At 36.1% G+C, this 20,624-nt stretch overlaps 1 protein-coding gene across 3 annotated transcripts in view; it reads right to left on the bottom strand.

Moving 5' to 3' along the window:
- Window positions 1-20,624, bottom strand: part of LOC129500181 (putative COBW domain-containing protein 7) — a 57,302-nt gene that overhangs the window by 12,448 nt on the left and 24,230 nt on the right. For all 3 annotated transcript variants that reach the window (XM_055310334.1, XM_055310335.1, XM_055310336.1), the window contains 5 exons: window positions 20,458-20,495; window positions 15,405-15,451; window positions 13,175-13,261; window positions 7,458-7,502; window positions 1,454-1,510 (listed from right to left, as the gene is read on the bottom strand). In XM_055310334.1, the coding sequence (XP_055166309.1) occupies window positions 1,454-1,510; window positions 7,458-7,502; window positions 13,175-13,261; window positions 15,405-15,451; window positions 20,458-20,495 (274 nt within the window). The remainder of the gene's footprint in view (window positions 1-1,453; window positions 1,511-7,457; window positions 7,503-13,174; window positions 13,262-15,404; window positions 15,452-20,457; window positions 20,496-20,624) is intronic.

A 20,624-nucleotide genomic window follows, 5' to 3' on the forward strand; every position in this document is an offset into this window, starting at 1 on the left:
TACGCTGCTGGTGGCAAGTTCAAATGGTGCAGCTGTTGTGAATAATAGTATGGCATGCCTCAAATATTAAAAATACATGAAAGCAGAAATCTCAAAGAGACATTTGCACACCCACGTCACAGCAACAGCCAAGAGGTGGAAGCAACCCAAATGTTCACCAATGGATGGATGGATAAAGAAAATGTGGTACATACATACAATGGGATTTTCTTTCTTTCTTTCTTTCTTTCTTTCTTTCTTTCTTTCTTTCTTTCTTATTTATTTAGATTTTTTTTCAATGGGATATTATTTAGCATTAAAGGAAAGAAATCCTGTCACATGCTCCAACATGAACCTTGAGGATTAAGTGAAATAAGCCAGTTACAATATAACAAATGCCATAACTTTCACTGGTATAAGGAATCTAGATTCTTTTTTTTAAAAAAATTATTTATTTGACAAAGAGAGCAAGAGAGAACACAAGTGGTGGGGAGGAGCAGAGGGAGAAGGAGAAGCAGACTCCCTGCTGAAAGGGGAGCCCAACACAGGGTTTGATCCCAGAACCCTGAGATCATGACCTGAGTTGAAGGCAGCTGCTTAACTGACTGAGCCACCCAGACACCCCTAAAGTAGTCAAATTCTTAAAAACAGATAATAGAGGGCAGCCCGGGTGGCTCAGCGGTTTAGCGCCACCTTCAGCCCAGGGCCTGATCCTGGAGGCCTGGGATTGAGTTCCACGTCAGGCTCCCTGCATGGGGCCTGGTTCTCCCTCTGCCTATGTCTCTGCCTCTCTCTCTCTCTCTCTCTCTGTGTCTCTCATGAATAAATAAGTAAAATCTTTAAAAAAAAAGAAAAAAAACCAGATAATAGATTGGTGGTTGCCAGGTGCTGAACATGGAGAGCTGTCATTCAACAGAGTTCACTTCGGCAAGATGAGAAGTTCTGTAGAACTATTGCACAACAATGTGAATATACTTTACACTACTGAGTTGTACACTTAAAAATAAGATGATTATTAAAAACAACAACAACAACAACAACAAAAAGATACTGATGTCCAGGGAAGAAACACATTCCTCTCCCTTATCAAAAAGATTTCCTCCAGGGAAAGAAACAGGAAAGTGATACATCACTTAGGAGAAAGAAGAAGTCTGTAGGAATACCTCAAGCTAAAAAATTTTATGTATTTCATGCATTTTCTTATAAAGTATTACACACAGTGGTTGGTGTAGACATATTAATTAATCCTTAACATTAACTACCATTTACACTACGATTTCTATAGGAAAAAGTATTATGATTTCTAAACATCCAATTAATAAAAGTTTCAAGAACATAATCATTAGGAATGATCTACAGGAATGATAAGACATTTAAATAAAATGTGTAACTGTATAAACCATTCTTGTAACTTCTATAACTATGGAATAAAAAGTACATTACAATAAAAGTGAGCAAAATACAGAAAACATACCTTATTCCAGAAAGGCTGTCAAAGGCATGAAGATCTAATACATTAGAGAGATCAACTCTAAAAGGAAGAAATCCAGTGTTAACAATGGGAAATTCTGTGAAAAATATTCAACTAATCAAGGAAAAAAATCTAAGACTTTTGCCAAAAATGTAGACCTAAAGTTTAATCAATATATCATATTGGGAAACACATAAAAATGACAAGCAAGGAACAAAAAGCTTTTTGTCAAACTTTGTAATAGAATTTCTTCATAAAATTAAAAAAAACAGTGAACAGTATAAAGTCAAGGCAGAAAATTACTTGATCATCACTTCAATAAGCTATTTATATTTATATTTTTACTTTAAATTCTATTTTCAATCCTCTAAATTTATAAGCTTGATTTCAAATACATTTTTACGCCCCCCCAAAAAAAAATCAGTTATAGAAATGGAATTTTGCAAAGCAGCAGCTTATTACTCAAAAGATGAAATGGAGGAAGTGAAGCAAATTGAACTAGTGTGGCAATACAGTACCACCTTACCTTGGTAATGTCTGTATTTCTTTTACTTCACCTCCCCCTTCCATGATATAACAGGTAATATTTTAAGAATATGAGGAGTCAGGGAACTAATGTATAAATGTTCACTCTGACTCTAATCTACATCCTAAGAATGTGGTTTATTTCCTTCAGGCCAGAGTTGCAGAGACTGCAACATCCCAGTTAGTTCTCTATCTGAATAAATATTATTTCCATTGGAATTACTTAGAGGTAATTATGGCTTTATTAGGAAAGAATGATTCAAATCAGAGGAGAATATCCTATCACAGACAGAGCTTTACTTTTGATTTAAGTACAAAGACTAGTAAGTTCCAATTTTTACATGAGCCTGTAAAACAGCAGAGGACAGTGATCCTTAGCCTTTATAATCAAAATTTACAACGATGGAATATTTCAAGAAAGTGAGAGCAGTATGAATCTCCCAATTAGACTCCGAGAATTTGCCATTTTCTGTCACAAGGAAAAGAAAACTTAATCAAATTCAAGATTTTTAAAAATATGCCAACATGTAAGCCAAACCACCTCCTGTAACTTAGGAGTGACCAGCTCTGCCTGTTTTGCTGATTCTCAGCAGTCTGCCATATATTCATGCCTGCGGCAACAATACTGTTTGATCAGGAGTACTTATCCTGGCATGAGGCAGACATATTCCCATCTTACTAAAAGAGTAACATTCCAAAGTTCTATGTTAATAAACTATAACAACAGTTCAAATTCAGGACATTCTAGATGAAAAGAATCAGGAAAATCATCAAAGAAGTAAATGTTCCATGAAGACATTTTTAAATACCAACTTACGTAAGAGATCAAAGCCTTAACATTAAACATATTTCCATTTACACCCTGACAGTTGAGTAAATGTTTATACTGATACATGCAAATGAATGAACTTCTCCCCCAAGTTTATCACCTTTACCTTAGGAAATAGCTAGTTTAAAATGTACACCTGCCAATCATCTGGATATCGAAATTCAGGCCAACTGTATGAATACTGAAAGTCAGTTTTGAAACACACATTTCTTAAATAAACAGTTTCACTCTGACAGTGTTCTTAAGAATCTATGTCTCAAGTTTAGAAATAATTCTGCTTGATACTCAGAATCTTTTGATATTTCCAAAACACAAAGGATCAACACTAGATCTGTACCTGTTAAAATTTAGAGAATAAGCCTCCACTGAAGCTGCCTCAAAGTAGCCGCTGCCCTTGCTCCTGTGGCAGAGCTGGGATGCTAGGGGTGCCAGGGTCCATGCCTCTCTTTTCTGTACACATGGGAAAGGGCTGGAATAGGGCTGGGGGAGCTCTGCTCCCACCTGGACCAGACTGGGGCTCTCCACTGCGAGGACCACGGGGGAGTGCTAGAGCAGCGTTGGAGGGGAGGGGCAAAAAAAAAAATTTACAGAGACTATATGTGCTGCCGAAGCAAGCACATACAGAGAATAAAATAATACCAGTCTCTCACTGTATCTCACCAGATTGAAATGGAGAGGAAAACAGGAAAAGCCTAAAGTTCCAGATTAGAGTTAACATGGACCTGCCCAAAATCTAGTACCATGAAAAGTAAATTCCTTCATTCATCTAATTAAAAACTAATTCCTATGGCATGAAATATATTTAATTTCCTTCATTAGAGATAAAAATATCAGATATTTCCAGAGCAGTAATACAAAAAAATAAAAACGAAAAGATGATTACCATCAGTTTTTATGTGGTGCGGAGGGGAGGTCAGCTGCTACTCTGAGATTAGTTTTCCAAAGTTCAATGAGTCTCCTAAACAGGGGCCACCAGTCAATCCCAGATTTACAAATTGTCATACCCATCCAATAGCTAAATCCTGAACTCCAGAACCAGATTTCTGAAGACCTTCCCCAGTGGCACCTCAAATTCACTATCTACAAAACTCAACTAACCACCTTTTACCAAATCCTTGCTATCACTACCTCACCTGGAAGCTGCTCCTGCTTTAGGTAGAGAATTGCATCATATTCAATCCTTCTCCAGGACTCATTCTGCTATTAAAATCTTTCACTAAACTCCTTGTTGCCCACAGGAAAAAAAAAAAAAATCCAAAGTATATATTATGGCGTTCAAGATCTTTTGTGGAAAGTTCTCCATCTCTTCAGTCTTTTTCTCTCTGCCACATACCATGTGCTATAGTCGTTCTAAAATACTCACAGGTCCCTGGAATACAAAATCTTCCTTATGCCTCAAAAGCATCACTACTTTTTTTTTTTTTTTTTTTACTATTCTTATTCATTGGGAAAATCCTATTCATTCTTCAAGACTCAGGTCAATAATCACCTTCTCAAAATGTCCTGAATCTTCAAGAAGACCTGGGTAGTTGTTGCTTTATCTCCCGGTTCTTATAGGACCCTACACAATTAATACTGATGTTATATTAATTATATTTAATACATTGAGCTTGTTTACTTCGTCTCCCCCAAATGACTCATCACCTACTCCAAAGGCAGTTTTTGCTTTACCCATTGCTTAAACCCTCAACAAGCCAAGAAATACCTAACAACTAAGAGAAAGCCAGTAGTAGTTTGTTGAATTAATATTACTGAACAACTGGATTTTGGTTTTCCTCTGTTCAGTCCTCTGAAATATCTAAGATTAAAAAAGAGTCAGGAAGAGGTAAGAATGGCCCTTCTTGGGACCCCTGGGTGGCTCAGCGGTTAAGTGTCTGGCTTCGGCTCAGCACATGATCCCAGGATCCGGGATCCAGTCCCACATCCGGCGGGCTCCTTGCAAGGAGCCTGCTTCTCCCTCTACCTGAGTCTCCGCCTCTGTCTCTCAAGAATAAATAAATAAATGTTAAAAAAAAAAGAATGCCCCTTCTTCTGATCTTCCACTTCCCCTTCTTAAGTCTATGTGGTCCATTAGAACTTCCATTTGCTTCAAAGTCAACTTAAGTCTTACCAATAAGACTCTTATTCCTCAACTTAAATATTCAAGGCAAGCCTTTTCTACATATGCTTACAGCAGTCTTATTATTGTCAGTTTCACTATCAGTGTTTGTCAACCACAAAATGCTTGAGGCATTAAAATTTTAAAAACAAAAAACCAAACACAGTAAAACAAAACTTCCGTCATTGACCTCAACCATTATTGTTAAAAACAAGATCTCTAGTTTCTAAACTGGGAAGCTCAAGTTGCTCTGCCTCAAGGAACTGAGGGAAATAATTAATGTAAGATTCATGACCAGGGTAAGAATTCTACCATTGAGGTCTGCTCTTCACTGAAAAAGATCTTAATTCAACTTCAGTCCTCACAGCAAGGAAGTACTATTTCAGAAAGTTCCTAGATTCTCAGATACAATGGCAAACACAAGACACTGAAGATAAAGAAGAGAGGATCCGTGGGTGGCTCAGCGGTTTAGCGCTTGCCTTTGGTCCAGGGCCTGATCCTGGAGACCCGGGATGGAATCCCGTGTCGGGCTCCCTGCATGGAGCCTGCTTCTCCCTCTGCCTGTGTCTCTGCCTCTCTCTCTCTGGGTCTCTCATGAATAAATAAATTCAAACCCGGGCTGCCCTAAATACAATCTTTAAAAAAAAAAAAAAAAGAAGAAGATACAGAAGAAAAAAGGAGATTTTATTTATGTGCTCATTCATCCATTTGAAGTAACTAAATTTAATCACTTCATGTTTACTGTTCTATAATAGAGCAAACGTTAGGAATGTCATATAAACATCAAAATTGTTACACAACAATCTCTTCAAGATAAAACCTTTAGCAGGATATAAAGGTCTAAAATGAAAACCAAGAGAAAGAAAAATTAAGGAAGTTAAATCCAGGGACCTATAAAAATTGATCTGTCTATAAATATGAACCAAATAAATGCTATAACAACAGAACCACAGCCATTTAGGCATTTGGTTGGTTGTTGTTTTTTTTTTAAGATTTTTATTTATTTATTCATGAAAGACACACACACACACACAGAGGCAGAGACACAGGAGGAGGGAGAAACGGGCTCCATTCAGTGAGCCCTACGTGGGACTCGACCCTCGGACTCTAGGATCACACCCTGGGCCGAAGGCAGGCGCTAAACTGCTGAGCCACCCAGGGATCCCAGGCATATGGTTTTTAAAAAGCAATTTCAGCTTTATGTGGTTGTCTATGTGTCCCTTTGTAATGAAGAGAAAGTTTAAGGAGAAAGAAAATGGTAAAATGCGATAGAAAAAGACCAATAACTGATGAGGAATGGCTCTGGTATGAGTTAGAGATTTTCTACAATTGGAATCTGAAATGCAGGGAGCACATTTGGTGTATGCTTGTAGAAGACTTACACTAAGGGCATTCTTCTGCTACCTCTGCCAGCAGATGAGTGGCTTCTGAGAATGCATACCAAATTAATTCCCCAGCTGTTCACATGCACACAAGCAGCTGCCACTGTTACTGCCTAACACTTAGGGTAGTCTGTCAGCACCTCTAATCTCTGCCATAGCAGACAAGCCTCTCGGCTAAGACCTCTGCTGCACTTCCAAGGAAAGAATCTCTGAATTAAGGACTGGGTTGGCACTAGACTGCCAGCTGTGAGCCTCAGAGATGCGACTGCATGTTGCTGGGTCTATCAGCTGCTGAATCATTCTTATTAAAAAATGAGCTTAACGACAAATCCCCTTAAGAAAGTTTCTGAAATCATAATAGCATTCATTGGAAAACAGAATTCACAGAAATACACTTCACAGATGTTTCAAGAATATGTCTATTTTGCAAAGTAATGCACATCTGTATGAACAGAATAAAAAGACAGAAGAACCTACAGGAAATGGAAATCAAAATGTAAAAAAGGATGTGTTAGGAACTTAAAGATTGCATCTATTTTTATATAACAGATTTTTGCAACTATAGAAAAAACTAATATTTTTTTTAAATATTAGAAAGCCATTTAAGTACTTCAAGCTAAGATAAGATTCCTAATAATATACTTTTAGAGATTTCTATACTAGTTACTTTTTTGAGTGGATGAAAAGTCCTAGGTTGTCTTCCTAATGAAACAAAAGCACAGTTACCCAGTCTTACCATGGCTCTGTAGTCTTAGCTACAAGAAGAAGCAAAAGTTTATTTGGTTTATTTATTGACCAAATAAACCAAACTTATTTATTTATTTATTTATTTAAGATTGGAATTTTTTTTTAAGATTTATTTAATGAGAGAGAGAGAAAGAGAGAGAGAGAGGCAGAGGGAGAAGTAGGCTCCATGCAGGGAGTCTGACGTGGAACTCAATCCCAGGTCTCCAGGATCAGGCTCTAGACTGAAGGCGGCACTAAACGGCTGAGCCATCTGGGCTGCCCAACCAAACTAATTTATAAAGAACATTTAAAACATTTTGGGGGCCCCATTTTTTAAGAATGCACATGTATTTTTCTTATAGTAGAATCAAGTATATTTATCAATTACTTAATAATTATTATTAACTAAAATTATTTGTAAATATTCATAACGGCTTTTAAAAGTACCTTGATCTTTGTGTTTCTAAAATTTTTCCCAGTCCATTTATTGATCTGAAATAAAGATAAAAATGAGGAAGAAAGGATAAAAATTGTTAAATTTTTTAAAAATCATAAGGCATGTTATTCTAAAACAGGAAATAAGCATATACAAATATATCTGGATAAAAAATTAAAACAAATTTATATTTTTTATAACATATTTTTAAATAAAACTTATATTTTTTATAATTTATTTTTTTTCTAATCATGAAATCATGTATATTCTACTTCAGACAGGATAGGCAAAAATCCACTGCACAACTGACAAACTAGGGGCTACTCTGAATTATAAAGAGACCCTTCACTTTAGGAAAAATGATTCATGAACAGCCAGTAATTCTAATGTTTTCAAAATGAGTAGATAAATCAAGATTCTTACTGAGACTCATTTTCCACAAGCACATTGTGGAAATGGCCATACACAGCCTAGAAGTAAAAACCTAGTTGTGAGTGGCTTTGACCCCAGACGGTCCTGAGTATTCACAGTAACACTAAGTCACGCATCCAAGTTCTTTCACATAATTAGCTCTTGGTTCCCTAACGAGAGTCTCTGCCAGTCCTTCCCTTTCTGATACTACTAAGATAATGAAACAGGACTCCCTCTGTATGGCACCAAAAATACTAGCTAAATTCTTTGCCACATACTATATACCACAACTATTTATCTTTATACCAGCAATCCTACTGCCTTCAGTGCTACATGCTTCTATATGTGCCTTTCGTTGAAGCTTGGGTTCTGTGGCAAGTCTCTCCACCATTTCAAAGGTTCTTAATCTTCTCAACTGAATATACTGTATGGCCTGATGTCCACTTCTCTCAGATCTGTTCATCTTCTTCCAATTCCTCAAATCAAACACCCAGTCAGTTACAAGTCTGATGTACAATGGAGGACCCAAAGCCAAAGGGTCTGTCGTTTATCAAAGTGCTTTGTCTAAATTCTTTCCTGGGATTGCTGTACAGAGTAGCCTGGCAACAAGGTGGATAATAGTCAATACTACTGATGTTACAGACCCAGCTTAAACAGTCAATATGGCAATGGATAAGTCCAGTAGCAATAATCCTTTCTTTCATGCCAAAAATGTTTGCTACATGGATTTATGTCCTCCTTTCCAGCAATCACAATGATGTAGAAGATTTGGGAAAGAGAAACAAAATTTAGGAGACCAGTGTCAAAAGGGGTAAAAGAAGTAATCTCCATTCACTGCTTTCATCTTTCTAGGCTTTTCAAATATATCAACCATTTTTCTATTTCTTTCCTGTTTTTATTCACTGCAGCTTGAAAATACTATGTAAACCATGATAAAAAAAACTACACTTTAATAATTTTAACAGTAGCTAACAGAGCACTTACTATGTGTCAGGCACTGTGCAAAGTTTGTCAACACTGTCTCATGAACACTTAAACCAAACTTAACGAAGTACATATTATTTCCCATTTTAGAGAGGAGAATTAAAAAGAACACAGCATCACCTTAATTCCAAAACCAGACAAAGACGCCACCAAAAAGGAGAATTATAGACCAATATCCTTGATGAACACAGATACAAAAATTCTCAACAAGATACTAGCCAATAGTATCCAACAGTACATTAAGAAGATTAGGGTAGCCCAGGTGGCTCACTGGTTTAGCACTGCCTTGGGGCCAGGGCATGATCCTGGAGACCCAGGATCGAGTCCCATGTCGGGCTCCCTGCATGGAGCCTGCTTCTCCCTCTGCCTGTGTCTCTGCCTCTCTCTCTATCTCTCTGTGTCTCTCATTAATAAATAAATAAAATCTTAAAAAAAAAAAGCATTTTTTTTTTAATTTTTATTCTTTAAAAAGATTCACCATGACCAAGTGGGATTTATCCTCGGGATGCAAGGCTGGTTCAACACTTGTAAAGCCATCAATGTGATAAATCATATCAAGAAGAGAAAAAACAAGAACCATATGATCCTCTCAATAGATACAGAGAAAGAATTTGACAAAATACAGCATCCATTCCTTATCAAAACTCTTCAGAGTGTAGGGATAGAGGGAACATTCCTCAGCATCTTAAAAGCCATCTACGAAAAGCCCACAGCAAATATCATTCTCAATGGGGAAACACTGGGAGCCTTTCCCCTAAGATCAGGACCACAACAGGGACGGCCACTTTCACCACTGCTATTCAACATAGTACTAGAAATCCTAGCCTCAGCATTCAGGCAACAAAAAGGAAAAAAAGGCACTCAAATTGGCAAAGAAGTCAAACTCTCCCTCTTTGCAGATGACATGATACTGTACATAGAAAACCCAAAAGACTCCACTCCAAGATTGCTGGAACTCATACAGCAATTCCACAGTGTGGCAGGATACAAAATCAGTGCCCAGAAATCAGTGGCATTTCAATACACTAACAATGAGACTGAAGAAAGAGAAATTAAGGAGTCAATCCCATTTACAATTGCACCCAAAAGCATAAGATACCTAGGAATAAACCTAACCAAAGAGGTAAAGGATCTATACCCTAAAAACTACAGAACACTTCTGAAAGAAATTGAGGAAGACACAAAGAGATGGAAAAATATTCCATGCTCATGGAATGGAAGAATTAATATTGTGAAAGTGTCAATGCTACCCAGGGCAATTTACACATTTAATGCAATCCCTATCAAAATACCATGGACTTTCTTCAGAGAGTTGGAACAAATCATCTTAAGATTTGTGTGGAATTAGGGATCACTGGATGGCGCAGCAGTTTAGCGCCTGCCTTTGGCCCAGGGCGCGATCCTGGAGACCCGGGATCGAATCCCACATCGGGCTCCCAGTGCATGGAGTCTGCTTCTCCCTCTGCCTGTGTCTCTGCCTCTCTCTCTCTCTCTCTCTCTCTGTGACTATCATAAATAAATTAATTAATTAAAAAAAATTTGTGTGGAATCAGAAAAGACCCCGAATAGCCAGGGGAATATTATAAAAGAAAATGAGAGTCGGGGGCATCACAACGCCGGATTTCAAGCTGTACAACAAACTGTGATCATCAAGACAGTATGGTACTAGCACAAAAACGGACACATAAATCAATGGAACAGAACAGAGAATCCAGAAATGGACCCTCAACTCTATGGTCAACTAATACTCGACAAAGCAGGAAAGGCTATCCACTGGAAAAAGGACAGTCACTTCAATAAATGGTGCTGGGAAAATTGGACAGCCATGTGGAAAAGAATGAACCTAGACCATTCTCTTACACCATACACAAAGATAAACTCAAAATGGATGAAAGATCTAAATGTGAGACAAGATTCCATCAAAATCCTAGAGGAGAACACAGGCAACACCCTTTTTGAACTTGGCCACAGCAACTTCTTGCAAGATACATCTATGAAGGCAAGGGAAACAAAAGCAAAAATGAATTATTGGGATTTAATCAAGATAAAAAGCTTTCTACACAGCAAAAGAAACAGTCAACAAAACTAAAAGCCAACCTACAGAATGGGAGAAGATATTTGCAAATGACATATCAGATAAAGGGCTAGTTTCCAAGATCTAAAAAGAACTTATTAAACTCAACAGCAAAGAAACAAACAATCCAATCATGAAATGGGCAAAAGACATGAACAGAAATTTCACAGAGGAAGACATAGACATGGCTAACAAGCACAGAAGAAAATGCTCCGCATCACTTGCCATCAGGGAAATACAAATCAAAACCACAATGAGATACCACCTCACACCAGTGAGAATGGGGAAAATTAACAAGACAGGAAACAACAAATGTTGGACAGGATGTGGAGAAAGGGGAACCCTCTTGCACTGTTGGTGGGAATGTGAACTGGTACAGCCACTCTGGAAAACTGTGTGAAGGTTCCTCAAAGAGTTAAAAATAGAACTACCCTACAACCCAGCAATTGCACTGCTGGGGATTTACCCCAAAAATACAGATGCCGTGAAACGCCGGGACACCTGCACCCCAATGTTTATAGCAGCAACGTCCACAATAGCCACACTGCAGAAGGAGCCTCAGTGTCCATCAAAAGATCAATGGATAAAGAAGCTGTGGTCTATGTATACAATGGAATATTACTCAGCCATTAGAAACAACAAATATCCACCATTTGCTTCAATGTGGATGGAACTGGGGGGTATTATTATAAGTGAAATAAGTCAATCAGAGAAGGACAAACTTTATACAGTCTCATTCATTTGGGGAATATAAAAAATAGTTATAAGGGAATAAAGGGGAAAGGAGAGAAAATGAGTGGGAAATATCAGTGAGGGTGACAGAACATGAGAGACACCTAACTCTGGGAAACGAACAATGGGTAGCGTAAAGGGAGGTGGGCGGGGGGTTGGGGTGACTGGGTGACAGGCACTGAGGGGGCACTTGATGGGATGTGCACTAGGTGATATGCTGTATGTTGGCAAATTGAACTCCAATAAAAAAATAATTAAAAAAAAAAAAAGAACACAGCAAAAAACAGACAAAAAGTAGAACCCAACCAGATTCCAAAGTTCATCATCTTAAATACTATGCAGTGGGCAGCCTGGGTGGCTCAGTGGTTTAGTGCCGCCTTTAGCCGAGGGCGTGATCCTGGAGATCCAGGATCGAGTCCCATGTCGGGCTCCCTGCATGGAGCCTGCTTCTCCCTCTGCCTGTGTCTCTCATGAATAAAATAAAATCTTCCAAAGAAAAAACCAAAACCCACTATGCAGCACTACCTGCCCTCCACATGGAGACAGTATTACAGTTTTTCATAGTAAAGACTCAAAGGGTATTATTATTAAGATAAAACAAATATACAGAAAAATAGGAAATTTCCTTCTTCAATCATTAATCACTGTAGGCAATCTTCTTATAAGCCTTATCTTTACTGATTCAATTTATAACACGCTATATAAACAGAATCAAAATCTGATGTCAGCAGATTACACCCATTAGAAATGAATAATAATAAAGGCTACTGACTGTCTCTTTGAAGATGACATTTATTAACTTAGGTCTTAAAAAATAATTCAAAGTCCCTGAACTCAAATGCCATTTGAAAAGTCCAAATGACTGTTGGGTCATTTAGCACATCTGAGTGAGTACCATTCATCTTGTCCTACATTGACCAACCTTGGCCACGGACACTGAAGACATCAAACCAAAGCTGAAAGACAGGCATGTTTAGTTGACAGTCAGGGAAGACAAATCAGTGAGGGCTCAGGGAAAGGAGACCACCTGAGTCAGGGGAGACTTCACAGAGGAGTGAGGGAGGGGGCATTGGGAGAACTCTAGAGAATGGATAAAATTGCTTATGATAAACAAAAAAAGAAAGCAAAGAAAAACAGAGACAACGAAGGAATTCAAGGATTGGCGGAGTGAGAGCACGTAAGAGTAAATAAAGGATCTGGCAAGACACATTCATGGGAAAGTAAGTCACCCTGAGTAAAGTTAGAGAGCTTCCTGTAGGGAGAGAGTCAAAGAGAAGACCAGAAAAGGAGGATGGAGTCAGAAGATCCTGAATATTAGTCTATGTTCTAACTCCATTTTGTGAGAAATGGGGAATAATTCTATATATTGCCATTTACATAATAGCCAATCAGACATCAACAATAAATGATTCCCAAATGATACTTGATGCAGGTCAACCTTGAACTTAAGTTTCTACAGGATAATATACTAGTATTTTGTATAGTACACTTTGGATCTGTAGGTAATTAACACTTAAAATTTCATACCTAATGGCTGCTCTTAATTTGCTTAAATCCTCTTCTGAAACCAAGTCTGTTTTATTAATGATGATGATATCTGCCAAAGCGACTTGCCTAAATTAGCAAACAAAGAACAGATGTCAAGAGAAATGTTAAGAAATTAAAAATAGCAACACCTCCTTCAGATCAAATAGCATTAAGAACTATATAGTACTCTATACAGTAAGTGAATTTACTATTTATTATGCTTCAAACAGTAAGAATAAATTGCATCTATCACTATTAAATTCAGATTTCACATGTATTCATTCAAAAGATATTTCCGAAGTGCTCTCACTTGTTACTCTGAAACTACAAAGTATTCCCAAATGTTTACAATCAAGGATTATTTTCAACTCATAATTTTGTAAAGAAATGCAAAAAAGTCAGATATTCAATATGGTCAAACATGGATAGTCTACTGATTAAAATATTCCATGTTATTACCTAGAATTTTCAAGGAAATAAAACAAATTAACATGAACACCAAACCATTTTTTTAAAACTACACTTCAGAAGATACATCAAGATCTTGGACAAATGTCTTTTTCATCACTATAAATATGTATTTTCTCTGTAAAATAGATACACATTCAAGTTAAAGAATCCCATTGACAGAATGCTAGATAACAAAATAGCTTACTATAAATAGAAGTTCTTTTTCTATTAACAGAAGTAGAGAACTGAGATTCTTTAAATTTTCCTCAATTCTTCAGGAAATTTTAATCACTAGGCTATTTATCCCTAATTCTAGTTTTATGCTACTTGAAGATATCATCATTTGTTTCAAGAACATACCCAAATTCTCAAAAATAAATGAACTTTAATTCATTGAAAAACCAAGTATTGAAGTATATACCAAGTATTGTAGTATATACATCACAATCCCATTTTTGTTTAAGTGTTCTATGAATAAAGATTTAATGTGGACATCTCAAAATATAAAGAGTTGCTATATTTAAATCGGAGGACTTCTATGTTTTACTTTATTTTGGCTTTTTTAAAAAGGTTTATTTAGTTGAAAGAGAGAGCACAAGTGGAGGGAAGGGGCAGAGGGAAAAGGAGAGAAGCAGACTCCCTGCTGAGCACAGAGCCCAACACAGGCTAGATCTCTCATACCCTAAGACCTTTACCTGAGCTGAAATCAAGTCACTTAAACTGAATGAGCCACCCAGGTGCCTCATCTTCATTGTGGCTTTTATGACACTTCACTATTTTCTATTTGGCTTATTTATTTACATTACATTTTCTATAATGAATATATTTTAATAAATAAACTTACAAAAATGTTTAAGTAATAATTTAATTCAGATTAAACTGAATTATACCTATATACCCAATGCAGTGTTCAGGCAGGATTACAGCACCACAGAGCACCACACTCCAAAATGAGAGGGAGCCAACTACTTGCTGGCAATCTATTATTAATGTTTGGATCATCCTTAGCAAACGTCAAAGAGCCTCCCCCCTTCACCCCAGCAGCAGACTTAGCAACTGTGCTGTATGGCAAAGCTTTTTCCTCCATTAGCAAGAATGCTTAGGGTAGGCACACTAAGTTAAATATTTCTAAGCCTAAAGACAACCCAATTAGGAACATAAAGGTATCTAAACAAAAAAATGTTCTAAATGCAAATTAAAACTATTTCCATATTTGTCCCTCTGTTGTTCTAAATAACAGTGAATATGTGAATCAAATGAATTACTGTTGAAGAAGGCAGTAAACGAACCAATTCTTTTCTTTATAATCCTCTTCAATCCCAATGAAATTACATAAGAACAAAAAATTAGTTTTAAATATTCCACTGTTCCTAAGCTCCTCTCAGAGAACTGCTGTGCCCAACACTCATTTTATGCTATATAGTAAAAGTTTTAAATAAAATTTAGTCATCAGACCATTATAAACAGCAATAGTTCAATTACCGGGGGAAAAAAGATAACAAATTTTCCTTTACTATGTTTTTGTATTTCTCACTTTGGTTTGGGTGTTCATAATAATTTCTTCTTTCCAATTCGCTAGTAATCAATATATACTTTATTTTTTTTTAATACTTTATTTATGTGACAAAGAGAGAATGAGATAGAGTACAAGCAGGGGCAGAGGTAGACGGAGAAGCAAGTAGCCCAACGTGGTGATTGATCCAGGACCCAGGGATCATGGTATGCTGAACCACCCACACAGGTGCCCCCAGTAAGCAGTATGTACTTTAAATATGAATACCTGGAAGCTTCATTGATAAGGCCATCAGGTTTTTCTTCTTCTAAATGCTAAACAAAAAACAAAGTTTGAAAAAAGTTACTGTGGGAAAACATAAATGTTAATATCAACACAATGAATTTTACTTTGGAGACTCCTTTCTTGCTTCTAATATAGATTTCAACAAGTTCTATCACTGAGCATGCAAATGCAGAACTAATTTTTCTAACTTAAAGCATTTTAATCCCCATTTGTAATTGTTTTCCTATAGTGAACCTGTTGGGTTTTTGAGAGGAGGGGGGGAAGGACTGAAATTGTTCCCCTGCTATCTCCTTTTTCTTAAAAGGAAAACCTCTAGATTTAAATAATGTCAATAAAAACAAAAAGCAATAGGCTTTTGTCAAAGTATAGGCCTTTTTCTTTTCTCAAAACTGTTTTTCTTCTAAATATTCATTATTTTATTTTATTTTTTTAAAAAAGAGATAACCACTAAAATTAGACTTCCTTAAAATCTAATACACTTCTGTCCATTCCAGTCCCACATCCCACTTCTCATCCTAGCATCACATACAATATGGATTCAGTGCTGAGCCCTTCATATGCCCTCGAAACAAGGGAAGGCCACAGCCCCAATCCTAGCCTAAGAGCAGTTTATCACTTAGAGAAACCCACACTTTAGTGACATGGCCTCTCAGGGCAACTGTTGACTTTGCTGACCCTCTCCAGAGGTCAAAAAAATACTACTAGCTCCAAAAAAATACTATGACACTAATTTAGGGGCCTACAAGGAAGCTTTTATCTCTCCAGAAGCAGTTATTATTTGTCCACAATCCTATTTAAATTCCTAAAGGCATCAATGCCATAAGGCTCATCTCCGCAAAATGTTTCACCTTCATTACTTCAACCCTCACAATAAAAAGCTGTTTACTGAGGTTAGAGACAATTTGATTATATTAACATTCTTTGTATTTGAAATCAAACTTCATAAATTCTTAAATCCTTTTACAGACATTAATTCATTTAGCCTTCATAATAATTCAAGGAAATAGCTATTCTCATTTTACAAAAGAAGAAACTAAATCTAATACTGTCACTGTCACAGGATACCCTATGATAGGGGAATTTTCCAAAAACTGAAAACAAGCTCAATTGAAGTAAAATGACCATTATTTTAAAAACTTATGAATGAAAGCTTTTTATGTCATATAAAATCAGTCTTGTATACAGATGTTACATAAATGTTAACAATCATGTAAGAGTATACTCATAGAGATTACCTAAAAATTACAAATTATATTTTTATTATTAGAGTATTGTATCAAAAACTGTTCCTTGCCAAAAGACAAAGTTTACTATTTTTACTAGTTATTCTTGACCTGAGGCTACTGTAAACCCTATTATTAATGTCCTATAGAGAATAAGGGCTCTCACCATTCTGGAAATAATAACTGGCACAGGCTAAAAAAATATTTGTTGAATGAACTATAGTTAACACACCTATTTGTTGACAAAGATAAGTGGATGTTATTTGAAATATTCTATTTGATGTGCAGCAACAAATCCCTTTCTATTCAGTGGTGTATATTTAACAAAGATGTATTTTTCATAAGCTATCTGTTCCTGAAAGATCCTGGAATATACTAGTTCTTTCAAAAATTTGGAATATTTTTCAAAGTACTACATTGTTGACCTTTTGGAAGCTTTATTTACATATGAATTTGGGGCTCTCTGGCTGTGAGTTAGTGGGTTATAAAAAAAGATATGGCAAGAAAATAAGAGATTTTGGTTTTTCATTTCCATACCTAAATAGAACTAATAGTTTCACAAGTAATCCATGTTTTATTTTTAATGCATTTACTTCTCCAGAAGATTAGAAATCTACACTCAAAAGTTAACTTGGAAAAACCAATATTTTACTATCTTCAGGAAGTCAAGAAGCATCAAAAATAAAAACAAGTTAAAATACCCAAAATAAAAATAGGCCAATATGTACAATCTATTACAGATAAGACATGTTATAATCATACATAATTATAGAAAAAGAGATAAAAAGCCCTGTTCTATGCATATATGGTTATTATGGAAACATAAATAATAAATGCACATTAACATTTATTTTATCATATAAATATTTACCAACATTTATTTCCCTTATGTAACTTCCTACTTCCCCAAGTCAAACTGCAAAAAAGACTAAAACCACTGTTTCTCAAGAGGACATTCTCCAGTATCAATGATTCAGTCGGATAACTTCCATTTATGTTAAAAAATGGGAATTCTGGTATTCTATTCTACTTGTACAGGCAAGGAAGGAAAATATTTGCAATCCCCCCCCCCCCAAATTTTAGAGTGCATATGTGTGAATACACACGCACACACACGCCCAAAGGATTCCTTATCTCTGCTGAGAAACTATGGCTTTTGCTTATATATTAGGAAAGAGAAAAAAGATTTTGGTACTAATTAATCCAACACATCCAAAGAGTCAATATTCAACCCTCCAAGTCAGCACACAGTAAGAGTGTAAGATTTCTTTCTCTCTTACTGTGAAAGAAACCCTTTGAAATAACACCAAGGTAGACATGACTTCAAGAATGGCTACTGGGTGTCCTTTTCTGCAGAACAGAAACAAGGTGGATGGGAAAGAAGAGAGAAAGATGGGGGAAACATTGTTGTTGACCAAACTGGAAAGAAATCTAGTGTCAAAGATGTCAGACTACATTTTAAAAAAGCAGCAGTAAGCAGCTCTCTCTTTCTAAAGGATTGGATTATAGATCTGATGCTATTTCAGCTGCTAGAAAATGATTATTGCATAATGTCAGTCTATTTATTTTTCTAGTCTTTTCCAAGCCAAACTGTTTTCTGACTGAATTGTTTCAACAGCTAGTGCAATATAACAGAAGAGCCAAAAAGAAACCTCTCGCTTGACCTTTCCTGTGTAACTTCATCCATTGATTCTATTGCATTAAATGCTGTCACGTTTGTAGAACTGAAAAGAACAATGTTGGTAGCCTGGGTGTCAAGTCCTGAGAATAGAGAGCTGTCATTTGAAGTTGTCCAATTCTTTGCCCGTGATTAAAAAATGAATATTTCAGATCAATGGGTGACAATCCCATTAGAGTGATAGCCCATGATATCAATTACCATTTCAGTTTCAATTTGGCTGCCTGGCCACAGGGTACCATTTCTCAGCTTTACTTGTGATGGGCTGGCTCTGTGAAGCATGACACCCTTAAATTGCTGCCCATTATCCAAGTGTCATTACTTGTACTGCCTCAGAATTCTCTGAATCACAAGCAGCTACTGAGGTCAAGCTTTGCATCCAGAGGAATTGGACAAGTGGGCAAATTCTTTATATAAAAGAAAAGTTATTTATCTGGCATCTGACTTAGAAAATCTAAAGTTTCCATTATCCTGACAGTATGTCAGTTTTGTGTAGGTATATTGATTTAATAATTTAAGAGGTTTTATCAAGGTGGCAGAAGGTTAAACGTTTACTGTGTTTGCATTATTCAGAATGTTGCTTTGTTTATATGGCCTCAATTACACTGGCAATAGATTCTATTTAACTCCTCTGCACATCTAAATATACATATAAAATTATTCCTGTAATCATAAATACATAAAGAGTTTAACTCTCAATAACTCTCAATACTTTAAGTCTATCAAAAGAACAAAAAACTTATCTCCTGTAGGCATCTCAAATTTGATAATAAATATACATAAGAGATTCATTCAAATATGCCTACAATAAACATTCAGAGTGAAGAATTTGATGTATTTTGCTTCCCCCATAAACATTTTGTTAGAAATAAAACGATTTTAGAACAGTCGGAATTTTTCTGAGTAAAACTGTAATATTTGGAATCTTTCTTTGATTCCTAAAATGATTAATAAATTTGGACTTAAAATCTACAAAGAAATTATTTCCCAAACATCTCAAATTAGCCTGCTCTATTCCTAAAGGAGCCAAAGGGCCAGTGAAGGGATACTGGTACCCATTTAACAAGCCTGTCATATAACCCCGAGAGAATTTTATTGAAGGTTTGGAAGAAAAACTTTTTTTCTAAGATTTTATTTTTTTAGGCAATCTCTATACCCAACATGAGGCTTGAACTCACAACCCCGTGATCAAGAGTCACACAACTCCATGGACTGAAGTCACACAACTCCATTTCCTAGAAAGGATTACTTAGGGTGCTATCCACATTCCAGACTGGGACCAGGAGATGGAAGATAATTTCATTCTCTTTTCCCTAGTAATATTTCACTTGGAAAGTTGAGAATTACTGTTTTATTTTATGCACTAGTATGTTTTTAAAAATCTTACTAGGGCAGCCTGGGTGGCTCAGTGGTTTAGCGCCGCCTTCAGCCCAGGGCATGATCCTGGAGACCCAGGATCGAGTCCCACATCAGGCTCCCTGCATGGAGCCTGCTTCTCCCTCTCCCTCTGCCTGTGTCACTGCCTCTCTTTCTCTCTGTGTCTCTCATGAATAAATAAATAAATCTTAAAAAAATAAAATAAAAATCTTACTAGGTACATTTTATGAACTGAAGTCTCTTTAAATGCATTTGAGAGCTTGATAGTTATGAAAACATTCACAGGAGGATGACTTTTAAAGGAGAGTTTCTCCTCATTACACCTATGTATAAATCTTGATTTCTTCAAAATAAGGTAAAGCAATTATATTTTTAAATGCAATTATTTCTGATAGCAGTTTAACAAGAAAAAAAAGTTCTGTTTTATCAAGCTCACTTTTTTCCATCAACTAGAAAAACCCATCAACATTGGGGTTGAATCCCAGTGAGGAGTTACACATACCCAAACTGTACCCTTTAATACAGTCATTATAAAATATTACACTTCCAATTTCTATCATATCAAACCAGGGTAACAGAAAATAATTTTAAAATGCAATAATTAAAAGACACACAAATTTCATCTACCGTTCAGGATATTTAAAAAAAAGTTTTTTGTTAAAATATCCAAACAAAAATGTAGAAAAAAATAAGATAATCAATCCACATTCCTAGCTTTAACAAATAATTAGCAATGCACAGCAATCTTTCAACTTACTTTTAATCCATATTTTGAATCCACAACAGTTATGATACCTACAAAGGAATACATCTTTTAATCACCTTTATACTTGAGAATGAAAATCACAACTAACCTATTTCAGTTGCCAAATGTTACTCAATAAAGTATTGGTTTTTCTCTTGACAAAGATGCAATTTAATTCA

This window comes from Nyctereutes procyonoides, unplaced genomic scaffold (genome assembly GCF_905146905.1).
Source record: "Nyctereutes procyonoides isolate TBG_1078 unplaced genomic scaffold, NYPRO_anot_genome, whole genome shotgun sequence".
Lineage (NCBI taxonomy): Eukaryota > Metazoa > Chordata > Mammalia > Carnivora > Canidae > Nyctereutes > Nyctereutes procyonoides.